This window comes from Crocodylus porosus, unplaced genomic scaffold (assembly GCF_001723895.1).
Source record: "Crocodylus porosus isolate Cpor-Errol unplaced genomic scaffold, CroPor_comp1, whole genome shotgun sequence".
Taxonomy (NCBI): domain Eukaryota; kingdom Metazoa; phylum Chordata; order Crocodylia; family Crocodylidae; genus Crocodylus; species Crocodylus porosus.
Genome location: NW_017728931.1, coordinates 78,385,129 through 78,407,722, shown reverse-complemented (window position 1 = coordinate 78,407,722; position 22,594 = coordinate 78,385,129). Strand labels below are relative to the sequence as shown.

The 22,594-nt window shown below is 41.5% G+C and overlaps 1 protein-coding gene across 1 annotated transcript in view; it reads left to right on the top strand.

The window, feature by feature from the left end:
• LGR5 (leucine rich repeat containing G protein-coupled receptor 5) overlaps positions 1-22,594 on the top strand; it is a 119,375-nt gene that overhangs the window by 83,700 nt on the left and 13,081 nt on the right. Inside the window, exons 8-16 of the mRNA XM_019543937.1 lie at positions 2,137-2,205; positions 5,502-5,573; positions 7,136-7,207; positions 7,309-7,377; positions 7,483-7,554; positions 9,931-9,996; positions 10,226-10,297; positions 11,527-11,598; positions 15,051-15,176. Of these exons, the coding sequence (XP_019399482.1) occupies positions 2,137-2,205; positions 5,502-5,573; positions 7,136-7,207; positions 7,309-7,377; positions 7,483-7,554; positions 9,931-9,996; positions 10,226-10,297; positions 11,527-11,598; positions 15,051-15,176 (690 nt within the window). The remainder of the gene's footprint in view (positions 1-2,136; positions 2,206-5,501; positions 5,574-7,135; positions 7,208-7,308; positions 7,378-7,482; positions 7,555-9,930; positions 9,997-10,225; positions 10,298-11,526; positions 11,599-15,050; positions 15,177-22,594) is intronic.

Here is a 22,594-nt window from a genome sequence, read left to right as displayed (position 1 = left end):
TGTTGAATCCCATCCTATTCACATCCACCCACCCTTGTAGCCTGTCTAGGTCTGATTGAAGCCTGATGCTTCCTTCTAGTGTGCCCACATCCCCCCACATCTTAGTGTCATCTGTTAACCAAATTGCCACATAGCAGAGTTTTGTGGGAGAGACAAAGGTGGCATTCTGCCACATATGCAACAGGCTGAGAAAGGGGGTGGCAGAGGGATTTTGGGTGAACTCTATAGGGCCCCATTTGATGATGTTTGCTGGACATTTAAGGCTGGTAAAGAAACAGGAATCATTGTGAATGGGGAAGGAAAGTGCAGCTTAGCTGTGGGAGTGAGGAGAAAGTAAAAATGTATTTAGTGTTGTGGCTCACCATGACTTGAAAGAGTCAGCTCTGAGGGGAACTGTGCTCAATGAGCATTACCATATATCTTACTCAGGTGGGCTGTATTAACCTATTCTTCCTATTAGCATGTTTGCCCAAGATATGGGATAATATGCTGATGGGATATGTTTTAGTCATGCTCAGTGTTGGCTGTACTTAATCAACTTCATAGCCGGTTTCAATTACTAAGCACATACTGCATTTGGCAGCAGTTTAATGATAAGCAATGTATTAAATGAGGTTTCCTTGTATTCAAATGTAAGATGGGGTGGGGGTTCCCCTCTGCTGACTAGGGGAAAAAACCTTGTCTTGTATTTGAGCAAATATGGTCATTATAAATACATGCCATTATAAATACATTACTATATCAACTATCAGTCTTTAGAGGATTCACTTGAAAATTGTCTCTGGCAGAGAGTTTAAATCACCTCAGTTTTTGTTATAGTTCTATTCATTGCAGGTAAAAGCAGTACAGTTGAAGTTTTCCTGAATTGTTTACAAAACATGCTTCTCAAAAAAGGTGAAAGAAAAACTAAAAGCCATTCCTGAAATATAAAGCAATGTAATTTGTTGCATGTAGAAATAAAAATATCACCACCTATATTTAAAATTGGACTGCAGACTCCTTACCCTTTCGTGCTATTAAGGGTAGAAATCATCACATATCCATTCCCCTCCATCTTCCATACCAGAACCAACTGAATCCTCTCCACTAGTATGCTATTGACAGGTTTCACCCAACCAGAGCACAAAAGAGGCCCAAAGGCATTTGGGCTGCTGCTTATGGTGATACTAAATCTCAAACATAAATCCTCCTCTGAACCTAATGGCTGGTTTTCTTTTTAATCAACAGGTTCATGTAGCTTTCACTTTGCTTCCTGATCCTAGTGCTACTGTAAAGTCATCACGCCATGTTTCTCCTTAACCTTAATCACATAAATTAACCCTTCTTTACTAAACCTTTTGTCACTGGGAATCATCAGTACAACTTTGACTTCTAGTCCACAAAGAGTTCAGAGAAAGTCTCTCAGTATAATAAGTGAACAGAAGGGGGGAAATTTGATACTTTATGTAGACTTCTGTTCTGAAATAGCAAAAAAGGTTAAGATAACTGCCCAACCCCACCCACCTAGTATGAAAGGAGAAACTGTAGATGATAACCTTGAACTTAGGAAGAAGGGTAAGAGCAGCTGTGAAAGAGTACAGTACTTCCTAACAACATTTATGATTGCACTACCTGGCAGGACAATCAATGGAGAGGTTGTTTTGAGATTCATCACTAGGATAAATGATTGTTACACAAAGGCTAACATATGCACCGGTGCCTTTGAGAACTGATGGGTCTCAGTGAGTGTCATGGAACAAGTGTTAGCAAGTATAGCCAAGGCAGGTTATAAATGCCCATAAAATAGTTAATCAAACCACAGAGTCTGAAATAAAGTCTGGCTTATTCCTATCTGTATAATTCAGTACCATCTTGTTCCAGTCTACTGTCACATGTAACAGTAAATATATAATACCTCCTTTATCTGGACAAATAAGCTTTTATTTACATTTTTAAAGCTATATTCTCTGCAAAGCAGAAGTTTCTGAAGTGCTCTGGTGAGCTGCACAGTTTAACAAAACAAGCCTATCTTAATTTTGGTTTCAACTATTTCTTTATTTAATGCCTGGAAGATGACACTTTCTTATGAACACTAACAAGTTCTGTGTTATCCCTTAACAATTTCTAATGTAACTACTGCAATCTATTTTTGTGCAGAGATTTAAATTATAACAGTCTGGATGAGTTCCCCAGTGCTATCAGGACACTCACAAACCTCAAAGAGCTGTAAGTATTGAACTTGGCTCTAGAAAGAAAATGTTTCATTTGATTTATTGATTGATTTATTTTAAAAATGCTGATGATTTTATCAGTGTGCTGTATAAGTAGTATCCTGGAAATATTACTAAACATACCAATATGTAAAAGAGGTAATTTTCAATATTTAGTTTTGAACATATACATGATGATAATTTTTATATTTTATATTGAATCATAGTATTTCAACAGGGTTTCATTTTATGGAACACTATGCTTGAAATACAATATAGGAAAAGAGTAAAAGGGGCCCTCTTAATTCAGCTTCAGCCCCAAATTGGAACTGTGTTTGAAATGGGCATTCAAAAAAAACAACTACCACATTCGGCTGGGCAAAGAAACAGAAGTAGGGATTCATGTTAGCCCATAGGAATTCTATTTTTTTTCCATTTTTAACTTTAATTTAAAACAGTTTCTTTTCAATGCAAACATTCCTCTGTAATGCTGTAAACCCCCAAACTTCTGAAAGTACAGGCATAGTATGTAAAGCAGGTCAAAATTGATCGGCGTAGGTTATAGTGCAGACCAAATGAACTACCAAAAAGAAACAAACAGCATTAAAAGTTACCAGTGATCTAGATTTTTAAAGTTATTTCTATGTGATTTATCTACAGTGTTAGTGGCAGCACTTTATAAATTTTTTTAATAATATGAATAATCTCAGATCCACTGGACTATTAACAGTGGTTTGTGCTGCTATTGCACAATAGAAATGGAGGCATGGGGTTTCCTTCAGCATGAGAAATTCTCAGGCAATGTAATGCCATAAAGCAACATCTGTCCCAATACTATAGATCTGGCATAGGGAGCATATCAGGATTAATTTAATGTGACCATGAGATACTAAATTCACCTTATTCCAAGATGTCATAAGAGCCCCTTGGGACAATAAGCAGTTAGTTTACCATATTACAAGCTGGAAGTGGCTTCTGCTGACTTCAGGATTGGGTTCTCATAGGCTAGGAACATAAATGATATGCTGAACACAGATCATAAAACATAGAAGTTGGAATGGGTGCAATCCTTAGTGCTTTGAATGAAACAATATGTTGCCTGACAGTATATCAGGTAGTTGTCTCCCCATAGTAAGGTCTCCTAATGTCAGACTGCATAGCTTCAGCCAGTATGTTGAAATGCCTTTAATTCAGTCTCTCTCGAATAGGAAAACTGCTCTGAAGCATGAAATTGCAATAGTTTAAAATGCCAATTTAGCAAGGTACTTTAAGAATTTGCTTAAGAGCTTTGCTCAATTAAGATTTAAAAGCCAATCTGTAAAGCATCTCCTGAGTACTGACTGCCTTGAGCTTCCACTGATTTAAATGGGACTTGAGGACATTCAGTATCGCCTAACAGGTGTGTGGCACTTTGAAAGATCAACACTTAGACCTGCATCTTTCAAACACGCACCTTCTTTTAAGTGCAAGTGCTCCTCATGTGCTTAAGGCTGAGTACATGAAGAAGTGGTTGCATTACAAGGAATTGAAGCCACCTTATATATAAACTGCTTTACACCGTGTAGCTGTCACTACACATTTCCTTTTGAATAAAGGGAATGTTATTCCCCTTAAACCAACAAGGAAAACTCTAGTTTGTGGAGGGACTAGTATTCTCCCTGCAAGTTAACCAGGACTTTCCTTAGCTACTTCTGCCATGCAGGGAGCAGAAGACTAACGTGGAAAGTCCAGCTCAGTGATATCTGGGCCATCAAATGAATCATTATGTTGGTTTTAGATAGAATAAATGGGGCTTTTCATTTTGGGGGGTTTTTTGTTTTTGTTTGGTCTAACTGCATCATAGGCACATTTGTTGTTATTGTTGCTGTTATATGTGATATATAAGAAGTGATCCATATTGTAGAGCCTTGCTTTTTTAACCCAGTAACAGAGGCAGGACAACTGCTTCAGTGAAACTGATAATCAGGACTTGGTACAAGTAATGACTGGGGATATGCTTGCATCAGTGAACAATTCAAGGCTTTCTAAACGCACAAATTAAATCTGGAAAGCCTTTTTCATACCCGACTGAACTAATGAAAGTTTCCCACACAAATCATCATTGTTCCTTTTCAAACCTTAGTTGTTTCTTTTGTTTTTAACAATGGTGAATTACTCATATGAATAAAATCCAGTAATTAATTACATAACAAAGACTTGGTCTCCTTCCTAGAAGGCAGTAAGCACATTATATAGCTTGTTCATTTGGATAATGATTCAAGAAAGAAAGAACCCAAAGAGGTTCAACATATGGTATGTCATGACATTACATGTTGCATAAACTGAAGTAATCCCAGCAAACGGGATGAAGCAAGACAAATTTTGAAAACAATACTTTTGATTTTTCCTTGATCAGTATTATAGTCTCTGTCTTGACTAGATAGAGCAAGACACTGTTGCCTACAGCTACAGAGGTTTTCAGTGTATTGCATTATACACAGAAAAGCTATTGTGAAATAAACTAGAGTATGAATTCAGACCACAATAGCTCTCCCGCACTGACTCCCTTTGTGGACATTCTTCTTATACAATGGAACTACACCAGGGGTTGGCAACCATGGACCAGATCTGGTCTGTGACTGCATCTTGGTGGCACTTGGCGATGGTGGGGAGCTTCAGCTCTGGGCCCTCTCCTGCCATGCCACTGTGAGGATGATTGCCAGAGGGGGCACGGTCCTAACACTTGCCCACCTCTGACCCAGAGGAGGGGGGTCATTTCAGTCCTCAGCCAGAAGAGGTTGCCTACCCCTAATTTACATTTCAGGGGGGATGCTGCTGTTTTAACAATGGCAGCAGCATTAAGGCAGCTGGCACCTCTGAAGTTGATGCCATTCTGCCAGAAGCTTCTCTGTCACTGGAGCTAAACCAGCTCCTCCAAATAAACTGTGCCAGTAGAAGCCACCTATGGAGGGTAACAGAGCTGTATCAGCTACAGGGTGATGATATAGGACTTCTACCCAATGTAGCGTTGCTAGCAGAAGTTGATAATATAGGAACAGCCTAGGAATGCTTTTTGAGCTTAATCTACTCCCAAAGTGGACTCAGCTAAACTGCAAAATACGGGATTTTCAATGCAGAATGGGCATATCCATATGGGGGGGCGGGGATAGTGCACAATACCTATTCCAGGTATGAGCAAGTTTGTAGTTCTGTGGTACTCTGGAAAATAAGGAGTTACTCCTAAAATATAGCAACACATTGGTTTTTTTAAACATACCACAGGTCTTGTATTTGTGCTTTCTATTGTTATGCAAAGTATTGTTTCACTTCTAGGGGATTTCATAGTAATAACATCAAATCAATACCAGAGCAAGCATTTGTGGGGAATCCATCACTTATAACAATGTAAGTAGCCTCTTTTTGTTTGGTTTGAGCATTTTTGTTTGGGTTTTTTTTGGTAGAAAACATGAAGTTGAATATAACATTTTTCTTCAGTGTTTCATTTTTTCTATAGTTCTCATTCTATATGTGTGTTGTATAGTAGCATAATGCGAGTGGACTGGGTCTAATGCCTTTCAAACCATTCAGCTTTCCCAATCCCACATGCTACTCTTGTAGGGGGATAAACATTCCCCCAGTGACCTTTGACCTTTTACTCAACCTTTTACTTCTGATCAACTTTTTTGACACCACAGTGCAGGAGCTAGCAAAAGATTATTTTCATTTGTTTATGCCAGTCTCAGATTGAATAACGATGAATTGTTAAATAAAAGCCTAAATAAAATATTCACTTACCTTAATGGATTCTAAAGAAAGCTGTGCTACCTGGGATGAGAAGAATAGAGACCTTTTATAGCATGGCAGAAATAGTCTTCTCCTCTCAGGATCTGACAGATCAGTGTACCAGAGAATTTTGTACATCCTTATAGCCTGTGTCTAAAGACCCAGGGCTCTGACCTTATTAACAAAAATGTTTCATCGTTTATAGGAAATACAGTCTTATGCTTGCCCAGACTGTTATGTTATATTACTTCCAAACTCAATACAGAGTGGTAAAAACCTGAGTTTGCCCCTTGCTACCTCTAACCACATATAGACCATCATTACTACAAAGAATGCCTGCTTTTGACATTAGTTTTGTTCCACATCTTTGAGAAAGTCCTTTTGTTAGCATTGCAGAGCCTTCCGAACCATTGGCAAAATTTAAAAGAAAAAGCTTTTCCTCTCCTCATCTTTCATAGCAAAACAGATATTTGAACACAAATTGTGAAGATTAAATATCTTTGTAACATTGCGTCATAGTACACCTATCTGCTCCAGAGCAAATAAAGGAGATTGAACATTATTCCTTTAGTTCATAATCCTGAAATGGAAAGATATATGGAATACAATATACATTGTTATACTAAAGCAGACCAGCCATTGAGCCATCATATCTCTTCTGGTAAAGCATGGCTCCCTCAAGCTCATGGGTTCAACTATGCAGGCCTGAGGAAGAGATGAAAGCTATCACTAATACCGTTTTAAGGCTTGTAACTACTTCCTCCAAAATCGCTGGTGTGCACAAAAGCAGCATGACTTAAAAGTGCAATAAAAGGTTTTCCAGTAAAACTCCTGTTTCTAGACAGGTAGATACCTTAAACATCACTGATCCATATTTGATATTTTACCTTGGGTACCCTACCATTGCCAGTTTGGCAGGCAGATTTTACAAATGGAAGAAAAAAAGGAAAATCTTGTTGTAGTAGGGTAATATGAAAACATAAGAAATGGATAGCCTGTTGAAACTGCTAAAGTATTCAAAAGGTGGCTGCTACAGATAGATAAAGAGTCAGAAAGAGAGACAGTCAAAGGTGCGTGAAATTTCCATATCATCATCCTCACATAGTCTCACCTCTATTTCTGAAGTATACTCTCACATCCAAAATTATTAAAATGTACTTAAAATACTTTCTTCTTTTTTGCAGTCATTTCTATGACAACCCTATCCAGCTTGTTGGAAAATCTGCGTTTCAACACTTACCAGAACTCAGAACCCTGTATGTTTTCTTCAAAAACTCGTTGACATTGAATATCCAATTCATTATGAAGATTGTCCTGTACTTTTCTCCCAGTAACGATACTTTGTTTTCGACTCTAGGACTTTAAATGGTGCTTCACAAATAACTGAGTTTCCTGACCTGACTGGGACAACAAGCCTAGAGAGTTTGTAAGTGATAGACAAATGCTTCAACATTATGTAAAACAAAACATTAATTTTCACACTTTAGAGTGAGAGAAAGAAAAAATAATCTATTTTTTTTTATTTCAACAGGACCCTCACAGGAGCACAGATCACCTCTCTTCCCAAAACCGCGTGTGATCAGTTACCTAATCTCCAAGTGCTGTATGTTTCAGTAAGGCTAATAATGCCTGTTAATGCAGAAGTATAATGGCTGGATTAAGTGACATATGTTTGTGGAATACTGTAATCTACTTATTATCAGTTTGTTGGTTATTTGCATTAAATACGACCTAGAATTCAAATCAAAGATCAGAGCCCCATAGTGCTAGGGTATGTTCCAACATGTAACAAATAAAACTGTCCCTGTCCTGGAAAATGGGCATGTCAGTCAGGATTTTCCAGATAGGACCAGTGCAAAAAACAATTTTTATATATAAATTATATTGTACATTTTTAGGAAAAGGTAACACAAGATGCAACTTAATAGCATCAGGAGAGAAGCCATCAAGGCTAGTTATAAGACTTTATTTTTGTTTATAATTTCTTCTATGGTAATTTTGTTTAAAATGATCCAATTTCAGATTTCTTACTAAGGCAGATATCCCACTGAAGTAAACAGAAGATATACCCAAGTAAGGACTTCAGCTCTGGGTCCTTGTTATAGCCTTCTCTTTAGTTTACATCTTAACCAGGCATTTCTATCTGACTGAAATTTAAAGCAGTCTGTTTCTTGGACATGTGGAGGCATACTTTTTATACTAGTGAAACCAATATATTATTTTATCTTGCAAGTATACCACAGAGTTAGCTTAATCACTAATAAAAGTAATCATTCTGTCCACTTCTTTGTGAATGAGCCAACAGCACTTCACTTTATGTATTACATCACCATAAATGTATTTGGTATTAATTCTCTTGGCCAACATTGAAATAGCACTAATTATAACACATTATTTGAGCACCAACATAGATGTCACGAACGTTTTCAGAAAAAAAAATGAATTCTAGTTAATGAGCTAAATAAATTAATTTCCAGAACACTAAAAACCACATTGCATTGATAATAATGGGAATTTTACATGTAAACTAAGTTCTACAGAGCTGTACTATCCTGTGAAGGATAAGTACTTTCCAGAGCAGAAGACAAATAAAGCCTTTGCCATAAGAAATAAAGTATATAACACATGCTGAAATGGCAACAGTAACTTGAAATGCATATTTCTGTCTTGAAATTGTGCACCTTTCATATTTACAATTCAATTGGCTTTTATGTAGGGTTTTAATATTCTGGAAATGATTATTTTAAAACCATTAACTAGAACTTAATTTTTCTGGAAATGGCTTTGACATCTGCACTGGTACTCAGTGCACTGTATTACATAATTGAATTCAAGGCTTCGTATCATATCATTTGTTTATAATGGCAGAAGACACTGGTTTAATTTGCATTGTTTTGGACAGCATCCATTCTTTGCAGGATAGTGTGGGCCTGTAGACCTCAATCTGCTATGTCTGACTAGTATAAAAAAAAATCTGAAAACAGGCCGAAAACGTATTAAGGTAACCTACCCTGCAAGAGCAGGAATACTTATGATTGAGGCAGCTCCTGGACAGTGTGTACAATCACATCAAACATATTGCTGTCATACACTTCATTTGTTTTCACAAGCAAGCATAGGGTAAATAGTTGGAATGCTTTCTTCAAAACAACAGACGAGTATAAACAGAATTAAAATGTTTCCAGGAAAGCAAAACATAGATTTGTAATTCCATAAAGGTGTGCCAGTTCTAAATAATTAGATTCAGACAGAAAAATATATTACTTCATTAACTGATAAATTAGAAAACAGAGACATAGGACATGTTTTGTATTTAAAGGTAAAATCCCATAATTTTATACAGGCAAAACTCCCATTGAGTTTGATGGGATTTTTCCCTGCACAAAGGAGTACAGGATGGGGCTCTATTACACTGTTTCTTTCTTCTTTTTACAATTTCTGCAAATTACCATGGCTTGTTTTTGATTAGTTATATTATACTATAAATCAGTCCAGATGTTTCAGTTATTTTGTAATTTGTTGAGTTTTGGCTCAAGTCTTTTCAGGTTTTCTCCTTTCAGTGATTGATTTCAAAGTTAGTTCTATTTTTTTCTTAACCACTTCCCTCAGCTAAAAGATACAGCAGTTCTAAGGGTCAGAGGCATAATTATTTAATTTAAAGTATAGTCTGGAAAGCTGATTAAATTTCAGCATGATTATAGCTAGAAAGTTTAGGATCTTCTCTCACAAAATATAAATAGACTTATATAGTAGATTATTTTAAGTAATTAAATTAACTGCAAGTTAAATTTTGAAAAACACTTAAATTGTGATGTAAATTGAGTAATACAGACAGAAATACTTTCAATATCACTATCCAGAGAGTCAAAGGAAATCTGCATTTGGGGTAGGTTATCCTCAGATGTAGTCAAGAGAAAGGTATTCACTTTTTATTATAGCATCACAGGGCTTCACTCCTTTCATATCCTATGTGTTGCAGGGATCTATCTTACAATCTTTTAGAAGACTTACCCAGCTTTACGGCTTGCAAAAAACTTCAGAAAATGTAAGTCTACAGATATCCACAAAGTGTCTTAAGAAGGTAAAATGTGTGCATGCACACCTGGTGTGTGTACACCCCATTTATTTTGTTACTGAATCAAATTTGGTGATGTTTGATTTGCCCCCTAGCATGTGTGTCTTTTGATTTCAAACCTGAAGCTATATATGCAGTCTAAAATACTCCTCAAATTTTATGTTCTATGAAACCAGTAAGATTTTCATTGCTTTTTCAGTGACTTGCATCATAATGAAATCTATGAAATCAAAGCAGACACATTTCAGCAGCTGGTTGCCCTGCGTTCTCTGTGAGTATAGCCATAATAGCCCTTTACCTTGGTTCTCAGAGAACATACACCCACTTCCAGTGCCTACCCCTCAACAGTTGTGTTAGTATTTTCTCACTTTGATCATTCAGACCACTAGGTTATATTTACCAAAACAAAATAAACATTTTGAAATGGAGCATTTCCAGCAATGAATTCACAGTTGTAAATGTGCTGCTATAATAGCTGCAACTCTTAAATGTTCCTAAAGAACTAGTAAGGCATTGAAACAGATCTAGTATGTTTTGACAGGTAAACTCAGTTGTCACATGGAGAAGGCTATGTGACTTATGTCAAAAACACATAAAAACATATATAAGCTCTGATCATGCAAATTCTCACGTACTGAAGTCGCTCTTACTAATATTAGCATTTCCAGTGCAGTCAGTAGGATTATTCTTGTGAGCAAGGATTATTCATACAAGTATGTGTTTGCAGACTCCATAAACTGTTTAGAACAGGCATACTCAAATCTCCAGCTCATGGGCCAAATGTGGCCCATGGAGCCATCCCCACTGGCCTGCGGGACTTCCTATGGGTCCAGAAATTTAGTAGCAGGAAAGCGATGACCATTAATATGGTTACCCTCCCTCCTGCCAAATGCCCAAACCCCGAGCCTGGCCATGCCCCCTCTCCCTGCTTCTGGACTGGAGCTGGGCCATGACTTTTCCACCCCACAGGACCAGGCTGGGGCTGGGCTATACCTCCACCCGCTCCTTGGGGTCATGCATTGCACCTTTCCCACATTGGGGCGAGGTTGGGGCTGGGTCATGCCCCTTTTGCCCATGGGGCCAGGTCATGCTCCTTTCCCCTTCAGAGCTGCTCCCTGCCCCACTCCAAGGAGATAGATGGTGTGCAGCATGTCCAGGCACCAAATGAGGACCACCAGCTGGATCTGACCCACAAACAGACCAGGCAGGGCTTGTCTGGCCCATGGGGGAAAAAGGTTGAGCACATTTGTTTAGAAGATAAATGGCATGATAGCCATTTACAAATTGGTGTTATTTTTGTATCTGTCTGATGCCAATGCATTTAAAACAGAATACATCCTTGTCACCATATGATATACATGACCCCATTAAGCACAGAAGCCAACTAAAGGTATTTGTAATATCACTAATACCTTTTTTATATTTAGCATTGCAACTAGTTCTGTGAAAGCTTCCAGATATATTCTGAGAGTATGTAATTTTGCACTACTTTTCTTGTAGGGATTTAGCTTGGAACCAAATTGCAATTATTCAGCCCAGTGCATTCTCGTCTTTACCATCTCTGATCAAACTGTAAGTATTTACTTATTTTTCGTATTTCTTTTTTCTAAAAAGCTTACCATGTAATAGTTTTGGGCTCTGGTCAACAGAATTTCTGGCTTAAAATCAATAACTAATCTTCTGGGCTGCTGAAGCCCCTTTTTAGATTTTGCTCTTTCACCCTATCTCCTCATTCTCATGGGTATGATAAAAAAGCCTTCCATTCATAGCAGTATATGAAAATTATCTATCACAGGACACAGACAGATGTGACAGTTGAAATGTTTCCAAGGCCCCCTCTACATGTTACATTTATGTAACAATTACCCTGTTAATGACAGCATAAATAGGAAGGTTTCTACATGTGCACCCAATTTAAGGTGCCAAAAACAGGTGCCTGATTATCATTCCTGGGGGCCCAAACTGCACTGGGATCCAAAAGGGTTCTGGGACTGACAATCAACTGATTGTTGGCTGGGGGCAGAAGGGGGCAGTTTCAAAAAGCTTCTCCCACTGGGGACTTTACACTCCATGCCAGGAAGCTATGGCTGTCTGGCACAGCTGAGCAAAGCCTCTTCTGGCCAAGTAGCACTAAGGCAGGCTGCTACAACCTGCATTGTACATGGGAAAGCATAAAGGAGAGGAAAGAAGGGAAGGAGTGGCTCTGGGGACTCCCCAGTCCCCCACACTTCTCCTCTTCCACTTAGAGGGGAGGATAGAGGGGACTGGGTCTGGAGGGTCCAGCTACAGCCTCAACAGGGAGAGGGAGTGAGTCTAGCTTTAGTCCCTCCTGGCTGTCCCTGTGGTGTCCCCATGCAGACCTAAACAAAAGTGAAACAGTCCAAAACAGTACTTCATTTAAAGAGGCATTATTTTGGAGTTTCAGCCACTTTAGGAATGTTTCAAAGGACACGTATGTCTGGATATCTGGCATTTCAGATGTTTCAAAGGCTTTTGAAGTGTTTTACTTATATCTGTCCACACCTACAAGAAGCATGTGTGTGTGTCCCATTTTCTTCCAGCTGGCTTAATCCCTTGTAGCCTAACTCAGCAGTAATGCCAATCATTATTTTCTGCGTCAGGAGTAAGGGATTAGATCCACAGTGAAAACAAAACAATACACTTTCTTAAGAGGCATTCTGGCTTGTTTCAGTGGTGTCATTAATAAGATACCAATTTTTTTCTTTCCTAATGCCTTTTTTCGGAGTTAATAGCTTATTGGTCAAAGTACTTGAGGCCCAGTTTTGCAGCTTTTATTCACAAGTACTTCCAAGCCTTTGCTGGCTTTCTCCTGCCTGCTGTTGCCACAAGAGTACCTCTTTGTTGTGATTCCTTAGGTAATGGATGGCTAGGGAAACCTTCACTAGCACCACACTGTTTAGGGGTAGGTGTGTTGGCACCTCTTTACAAATGAACCTTTGCCTTTCACAATTATCCCAGGATCTCTCAGGCTTGTTCATTTCCACGCTTTTTCTGTTGATAGCAAAACCTCCCTTCCCAACTTAACAACTGGGTGACAAAGCTATATAGGAAGAACATATCCCCTCGTTTATCCTCTCCTGTGTGTTTCCCTGCAAGAAAGAGCAAGTAAGCCTGAAAAAAATGAAGCAGGGAACCTAGCGATACTAGTAACTTGGTAAAAAAATCATTTCAGTTGGTATTGCCAAATAGAAAAGCTGATGGGAACAAAGCATTTAACAACCAAGTGGAAGGACAATAGTAGTCAAAGAATCAGAATTAAATCCTGGCTCCACTGAAGTCAATGGAAGTTTTGCCATGGACTACAGTGTGACCAGGATTTCACTCTTCGTATTTAATTATATTGTTGCTGGCATAAGCATTTCATTCCCAGCAAAGGCAACCATAATCGCACATCTGTATACCAAGTACCGTCTGATGAGCTACTGATTTTCATTAACATTCCAGCAAACAGCCACAGGGATAGTAACATTTCTTTCCACCTTCAGTAGCAACAGGATTTTTAATAGCTTCTGGTTCCTCCCAATGTTCCCCCCTGCTTACTGACCAGATTTTTCAAATGAAAAGCAAATATCAAAGTGAAGACCATGGTGAAGAAAATGAATGAAGCTCATGGAGAAATAGGAAAGCTCATGGCAGCTCAGTAAATGTATCCCCCTTTGCCAGTTGTACTCATTTCTCTCTTACTTGGTTAAGCTCTTATTTCCATTGCTCTCATGGTTTGCTTTGCCCAAGCCACATACTTTTGCTCAGTCATGCACCCATCCCTCATTTATCCACACTCAGGTCTGCCAACCTAAACCATCCCTCAGAAGCAGCCACTCCAACCTCCTCGGCTCCTTCTCTCTAACCCAGACCCTTCTTTCTCACCCGCCACTAGTCCTCATGAGGGTAAGAGTCCACACACTGACACCCTTTCCTAACCACAGCTCTGAAACCAATTCCCCTCTTACCCAACTCTTAGCCCTTGGCTTTACCCCAGGGCTCCCCTATTTTCATGCTCAGATCACTCTCCATCCCACCTGGCTCAGAATTTCAACTATTCTTACCACTCTATGTCTCTGCTCAAACTCAGCCCTACCTGTTGCTATATATTGAGAAGTAGGAGTAGAGGCAGCAGGGGTTGATTATACTTGTAGCAGCTATTTAACTTATCTCTCAGAGCTAATCTAAATTAGCCAGTAGAATGTCTGCTCTGACACACTCCTTTCCACTGCCTGAACCGTTGTTATTTGATAACAATATCCTCTCTGGTAAGTGGGTGTATTACAACCCACTTAAGGACTGGAGGAATTCCATCCACACCAAGAGGTCACCACTGGTACTATTTGGTATTGTACTTGGCAGTACTACGTTCACATAGATATACTACATAACGTCTTGTAGCGCAGCTGCCAAAACAGGCATTAGTGATGAGACTTAGGATCACACATTCAATAGTCTCTATTTATGACGGCAATATTTGCGAAGATCCACTTCCTAATGTGGAACAAGGTACTTTATTTCAAGAAGGAAAATACTAGCAATAACAGCTATCATTCCTCAGGCTCTTTTGCTGCTTTCTTGTGAAGCTTCTGGGTAGAGTCCCCCTTCATCCCCACCCTATCTCCCCACTTCAGCTTTAAAAATGTGTTTTCACAGCCTTTAATAATAAGCCACTTCCGCCTAGTTGGTATCAAAGGGCTTAAAGTCTTCTTCCATTTCCAGTTGGGATTGGCCCTCATCTGCAGAAAACAATCAATTCATTACCAGATTTAAAAAAAAAAACTAGTGCTGTGGTAGCAGGAATTACCACTGAAAATGATGATGCCAGAGTCAAGCTGTGTTTTCTTTGGGATAAAGGAAATCTGTGCTTCTGAATAATGCTGCTGACTGTCACTGCTGACCAGGGCCCACTGTTTAATTTAGTAAACTTGGTCCAGTTAAATAACTATTTTTAAATATAATATTTCTAGTGCTGAAGGAAAAAAAACCCTGTAAGCTGATTTTTATTTGCTATTATACAGGGATCTGTCATCCAACCTTTTGTCCTCTTTTCCTGTGACTGGGCTACATGGTTTAACTCACTTAAAATTAACAGGAAACCGTGCCTTACAAAGTTTGATATCATCTGAAAATTTTCCAGAACTCAAGTGAGTATCTCATTAAAACTAATATGCCACATTTGTGTTCATGTGCAATGGAAGGTGTGTCACTGTGTAATGTGTACAGGTCTTTGATCTGCTCTCTTAAAACTAAAACAAATATGATAAAAAAGATAGACTTCTTTTATTATACTTGCTTTCAACTGAAGAACCTACGAAGGATTTTGAAATATTAACCTCAGTAGTTGCTTAACATGATCCACATCTGCTTCCTGGTAATACATTTCAAAAGCTGTTAAAATGATATTGCTTGCAGTTTATTGATATGTCCTCCTTCTTCCATTGATTGTGGTTACATAGCTCTTATTAAATTTAATGGGAGTTAAGTAGATACAAAGGGAAAAATATGTTCTTCGGTGTACAGAAGTCCTTGGTAATATTTCGTTAAGCAGAAGCAAATATTTTTTCCTCAGAACTTTTGATCAAAGCTTAAGATTCAAATAAGCACTTTATTATTATTATTAATTTTTTTAATTGATAGAAAGCATTTAAGTTGATACTGGATGACAGGAAGGAAATGATTGCAATTCTGTCAATCACTGGATAAGGCACATCCTGCCCCTTTGAAGTTAATGGGATTTTTGCTTTTTATTCCTGTATGATTAGGAGCAGGCTCTGAATCTCAGTTTACCCACCTGAGACATGGGGCCATATAAATCATATGGCCACACACAACTTTTCTAGCACAGATTATCACATTGGGTCTACTCACAGTAATAAAGTTAAGCAGATGCCTGAGAATTGTTTGCAGGACTTAAATCTCAAATGCTTCATATTCTTAAAGACATTTCATTTTTTATTTCCCTGGATAAAGAGTGCTAAGGCAAATGTATATTTTTCCCCATGTGTTGGTATTTGCTATAAAAGGAGGAATATCTTTTTATCTGAGAACCAGTAAATAGTGTGCACATAGTTATATCATTACTGTATTCATCCTGAAAAGCTTTCAACATTCTGAATTAGCAACATCATCCTCAGAAACATTAACCCTGAAAAAGGTTTATTGGTTATAGTAGACAAGCATCTATTCCCATGAGCTGTCAAGATGATACTGTGGCAAAAAAGCTAAATTTATAAACAGGGGAGTGGTGAGTAGGTATAGAAAGGTGATTTTTATCTCTATAGATTTGATAATGATAATGGAAAAGATCTTGCCACAGAAGTCATAAATACAACAAAACCTGAGGCCTACATTTCCTCCCCCAAACAGGCCATCAGGCAGGTAGGAATTCAGCAGCGTTTGAAGGTTTGTCTTTGCCATGCATATAAAGTCAGGGGGCACATCCACACATGCAGGCATGTGCACTTGCAGCAGCTCAAATAGCAGCAGCACAAATTTGTTCTAGAGATTTGTGCCTCAGCACATGTGCCTGAACATGCACTTTGGTGTGGGGCAAATTGTGCCACTTGGAGCAAAGTGACACTACCCAGCTCCTCCTGGATCTTCAGCCAAGGGGAACTAGAAGCTGGGACCAGCACCTGTGCTGGCCCCAGCTGTATAAAAAGATGCCCTGCTGAGCAGCTCAGAGCTACTTGCCCTCAGGACCTTGAGGCCTGGCCAGTTGGTATCTGAGTACACTAGCCCTTTGTGTGTCAGCTAGACTGCTGAAGCAGCCCCAACCTAGAGGGTCCTCTTCATCCTCTACCCACTGCAGCAGTCTGGCAGTGGGGGCTGCCGCCTGGCTGTAACCTGCTGCCACCTGTGACAGCATCTGTCCCCTCAGACCTGCAGCACCAGTGTGGACATGGGGCAGGGCTGCAGTGTGTCAATTGTCCCTGCAGCCATAACTCCCACCAACAGGTCCCGTCCCCTCTGGTGGCTGGGCATGAAGGGTATCAGATTTGTGGGGGATGTGGGGTTTGTGGAAGAGTTTTAGGGACAGTGTAGGAGGGATGGAGGCCTGCCCTTCCACTCCCCTCCCACTGCAGCAGCAGCAGGCCATTGTGGCAGGCATGGCCCACTACTGGCAGAGACCCCTGACCACACACAGCACTACCTGAAACCCGGGGGCTCCATGTGGTGCACAGCACTAGCCCAGCCCACTGGCATTACCTTCAGGCAGGACTGGGCCAGTTCTTGCTGCCACACAGGCCTCCCACCACCACAGGCAGAGCTGTGTGACATTGGGCTGGGCCAGCTCCTGTCTCCATGTGACCTATATGCCATTTGGCCAGGCCAGCTCCATTGAGGCAGAAGCCAGTATGCCCAATGGTGCACGGCTCCTGCCTGCAGTGCCAGGAATTCTAGATGGCAGCAAGAGCTGGCCTGGTCCTGCCTGAAGGCGTGCGCCAGCAGGCCAAGCCAGGTCAGTATCATGAACCAATGGAGCCCCCGGGTCTCAGGCAGCACTGCATGCTGCCAGGGGTCTCTGCCAGCAGTGCTCTAATGGCCTACTGTTGGCTGCTGCTGCAGTGGGGGGGGCTGTGCACTGTGCAGGGTGTGGGAGGGCGGGCAGGGGAGCCACCCTGCCTACACAGCCCCCCACCCCAGAGTCCCGACCCCCATGTCCCTGCTTACTGGGGACAGAGCCTGGTTCTGAGACACTATTGCCAGCCTTGTCCCACTTCTATTTGCTCCAGCACACTGAGGCAGCATTCTGGAGCAGTGGGGGCATGTGGCAGGCATAGAGATCCTCTGGCCAGTGCTAGAGCGTCTCTTGGGAAGACCCAGTCTTCGGTTGCTGTGCCGCTTTTTTTTCCAAGTGTGTTTTTTTTTTTTTTTATACCAGGATTTCTCATTATGAAGCTTGGAGTCTGTACTGCAAATATGCAGCACAGGAAACATTTTTTTGTTCCCGGCATCTCAAACTGCTTTGAGATGCTGTAACAGGCACATGCTAACTCACCTGGACATGGCCAGTAATTCTATTAATAAGCTAATCTTTTCCACAACATTATCAGCTTCTTCCGAAGCTGCATGAAGCCACTAGAGTCACAACAGCCACGTTGCAGAAGAACTGCCTTCCTCTTATACTCAAGTTTTTTTCCATCAAGGGCACACCTCTAGGCTTAATCAGTATTATTACACTTTTAATCCCACTAATTGGGGGATTGTGTAGGTGGATGTGTATGCATGTGCACCAAAGTGCATGGATTAATACCCACTGATTAATTTGAGAACTGCACCTAAGGAAATTGGGTCATAGGCATTTAAAGCACTTGGTTAGGTCACTATTTTAAAGATTGCATACATGGAACTCTCGTGTTTTAGGGACTGTAGGTTTAAGTCTTAAGGCATCGGTTACCTAACATATACTTGTTTATTAGTTATGGTTTGTTATCCTGATTTGTACCGAAGTAGTTTAGGTTATCTCATTCAAATATTTATATTGGGAAAGGAGTAATAGTTACTACCACTATTGCCTAACAGAAGCTACAGACAGAAGGTGCACATAAACCAGTATAAGTGATCAGAAACTGGTTTAAACCTGTTACAGAACAGAAGCTCAGTGCACATAAACCAGTTTCAAAATGCTCAAAAATAGTGTAACATAAACCTAGTTGAATGTAGTATCAGAATTAACTGTTTGAGTTCAAACCAGTTTATGGAACGTCTGTCCCAGACCCCTTCCTGGTTTAAGTTGAATCAGAATCCCCCAGCATCCCAGTATGCTTTTCAGCCCCAGACTAGCCTGGGCTGTGCTGTCTGCTACAGAGAGCAGGGTTGGCCCCGCCACTCTGTTCTCTAGCCAGAGCAGTGAGGGCTGGCTGACAAAGGTTGGGGGCGGGGGGGGGACCTGGCTGGAGATGCAGCTGGGTCTGCCTTGGGGGAAGGGACAGCCCCTGCCAGAACTTCCCCCCTGAGGCAGAGCAGAGCAGGGCAACAGCCTGAGAAGGACTGCCCCCACAGGCAGCCCCATCTAGCATCTGGGAGAGGCTTTAATCCCTCCTTCCCCAGTTCAGTGTGCTGGCTCCAAGCCCTGCAGGATGAGACTGAGAGGTGGGAGGTGTTGGCAAAACCCAGGCACAATCATCACATCTGTGTGCTGGAGACAGAGCTAAGGGAACAGGAGAGGGTGTCAGACTGCTTGAACTAGTATGACCAAAGAAAGCAGGGAACTACAATTACATTATAAAGCAGAACCCATAAAAGAAATACCTAAGCAAGGACTTTCTGAATACCTGGGTGTAAGGAGACACTGTGGCCCCAGAGTTACGCAAGGCTTATGCAAGTCTCTTTTTTGTCTTTTTGATTTATTACATTCCATTTTAAGTTAGGCTAAATTGTGTGTGCTCTGACTGTGTTTTACTGGGCTTCATCTTAGCTTAGGTGACGGTTTTTGGTTGGTCTGTCATGTGTAAGGTTACCATACTTCCAGTATCAAAAAAAGAGGACATTGTGGGGGTGGGGGGTGAGGGGGGAGAGGCAGAAGGAGTATACAATTGCAGGGAGAGCAGTGATATGTCCATGCCCTGCCTTTACCCCTCACCCTCAAGACACAGGCTCCCCCCCAGACCTGCTTTGCCTCTCACTCCTGACCCACTGTACCCCCCAGTGCCCCTCGCTTCTGACCCACAGCCCCCTGCCCCATCCAGCCCTGCTGCCCATGTAATACACACGCTCCCTCTCTCACAGCAGCTGCCAGGCCCACACAGAGCACATGATCCCCCAACAACCAATCACCTTCCCCCACTGCCCCCAGGTCCAAACAGCCAAGCCTCAAGTACCAGAGAAAAGCAGAGGCAGAGCAAAACCCCAGACATTTGCTTGCATTTTAAAACCCTGTCTGGACAGAGGACAGGGGACCAAAAAAGACGTGTCCAGGACAACCCAGACGTATGGTAACCTTAGTCATGTGCTTGAGGTTTCAAAGTGATGTGTTCAGTACATGCTCATTTTAGAGAAAGGACTATTCTTATTCAAGCATTTATTAATTCAACTCCACTGCCTTCCCCGCACTCCCTTCTCAGTCTGGCAGTGGCTGCCCCCGCTCCCATCAGTGGGGGCAGGATAGAAGCCTGGCAGGCACTGCACCCCCCTCCCCTCCCCCTCACAGACCCGGTCTGGAGTCCCATGTGGGCCAAGGAGGGGATTTAAACTCTCACTCTCCAGCAAGCTAGCCCTGGGATGTTGCCTGGCCACATTCCCTGAGTTGAGGAACTCAAGCAGGGAGGGGTAAGAGCCTTGAAGGGCTTCTGTCTTCCCTTCCCCTTGACAGCGGCTGGGAGGCATGCTCTAGCACCCCCCGGCTTCTGGCTTGAGCCACTGCAGGCATGTGGCTGCATTTCCTGAATCAAAAGTGAATGTCTGTCCATTTGCTAATCTGCTCAAACTGGGCACTTTAGGCTAATCTGCAATGACTAAATCAATTCAGCCTCAGGCTTTTTGACTGTCTGTACCTAGCTCTAGTGGTTCTCAACTTTTTGAGGGTCCCAGCACCCCTCTAACTCCAGTGAGTTGAATTGAGCAGCACCCCAATTCAGTGGCTAATTTATTTATTACAGCACTTAGCTCCTGGCAGGAGGAGCAGGGAAAAGGAGTAGGAGTGAACACTTAGTTCCCCACAGAGCAGAAGGGCAGGGATGAGCTTACCTCCTTGCATTAGAGCCTGCATGGTCAAACCTGCATTTAGCTGCTCACACAGGGGCAAAGGGCAGGATCAAGTGCTTAACTCCCTCAGACAGGGTCCAGCAAGGACAAGGTGAGCTTGCCACTGCAGTACTTTGTATAGGAGCTGAATGGGAAAGAGCAAGTGATTATCACCTTGCACCCCATGGCACACTCAAAACAAGCCTGAGATACCCCTGTTGACACTTACTGGTGCAAATCTGAGCAAGTAGCAGTTTTATTTTTTTCTGATTATTTAAATTATAATTTAAATGTTAGCTTTAAAGCCTGTGGGTTAGCTCTTTCCTCTCTCTACTATGCCTTTCACTACAGAGCATTAAACGCTAACTGGCAGTTCAAAGGCCCCGTTTATTTGGGTTGATTGCTTTGTTGACTGCTGCCTTGCCAGATGATTACAATTTATATAGAACTCATTTACTGTTTGCTTACCCTGATGAAAATAACCTGATAAGCTGATAGTATTCCATTTTAGTTTATTTCCATTTATGTGAAGTTACTGATCTGTTTTTATTTATTGTTAATTGTTGGCTTTTAATTAAAACATACAATTGAAAAGCTGTGTAGATTGAATGTTTCTTTACCAACCATCAGGGAGCAGATAGCAGAGTCCACCCAGAGGTGATCCATAAAGCTTAACAAACTTAGCATGCAGACAAAAGTAACTTTTGAAATGTTTCCAAGTGTTACAGGGCTATAAATGTTTCAAAAAGGGGAAAAGAGCCACTGTGGTGCCCTCAGCTGAAAACCGTTAGACTTCAACAAGGGGATAATACAGGGGGCTGCATCAATCTACATCACCACCCCCAGCTTTCTCCTCAACAAGGAGGGGAGGTAGGGGGGAGAACAAAGAATACCACAGTGGAGAGCAGGGATCTCTTTTTTTTATTTTTTTTGAAGGGAGTGGAGGGAGGGTGGTTGTGGGGGGAAGGGGTGGCAGGGGATGCCAGGATTCTAACACTCTAGCCCAAAACTTCTTCTCTCCCTCTCTTGGCAGAGTAGAGAGGTAGAAGAAAGGATTAGGGGCTGGAGAACAAGACTGTGGCAAGGACCCCAACAGGGTGCACAGGGCCTCAGGACCCAGAGCAGGATGCAGTAACAGGAGAGCTAGAAAGCTGGCAGTCAGATTGCCAGGTTGTCCACCCAGCTCTCCCTCCCTCCCTCATGGAGAAAAACTTATGGGTCCCTCTGTCCCTATGCACATGTAACAAAAAATGAACCACTTCAGAGTACTACCTTTTTAGAGAGGAATCTGGGCATGCTTCAGCTACTTTGGGAATATTTCAGAGCACATGCACATTTCTGCAGCTGATCCTTTGAAGCACTGTAAAGCAGGGGCAGACAATTATTTTGCCTGGAGGGCCACTTACTGAGTTTTGGCAAGCTGTTGAGGGCCGCATGGGTAGCCTGGCCTCTTGACAGGTGCCCCCACCCCCTGGTTCCCATCTTGTGACTGGAAGTCCTGCCCCCTAACCCTTGACCTTTGTGATCAGAAGTCCCTCCGCTTGCCCCCAGAAGTACTCCTTTCGGCAAGGGGTTTTCCCATCTCAAAACCAGAAAAATACCAAATTATATTCTAAAAAGTGAACATCTACAACATTCATTAATTTGATTTCAATAACTATTTTTGTCTTGGTTTGTATGTGTTTGTGTAGTGTACATAGAGGTGCCTGGCATACAATAGCTTAAAATGAAGTCTTACTCTTGCATATTGTGCAGGGGAAGGGTGGCTATAGGTTTGTAGGGGCTGTGAGTGTGTGGGTGTCTGTGGGAGGAGGATAGGTGTGGGGATGGGTGAGGAAGCATGTGTGTATTTGTGGATATGTGGGGTGTGGGTAGG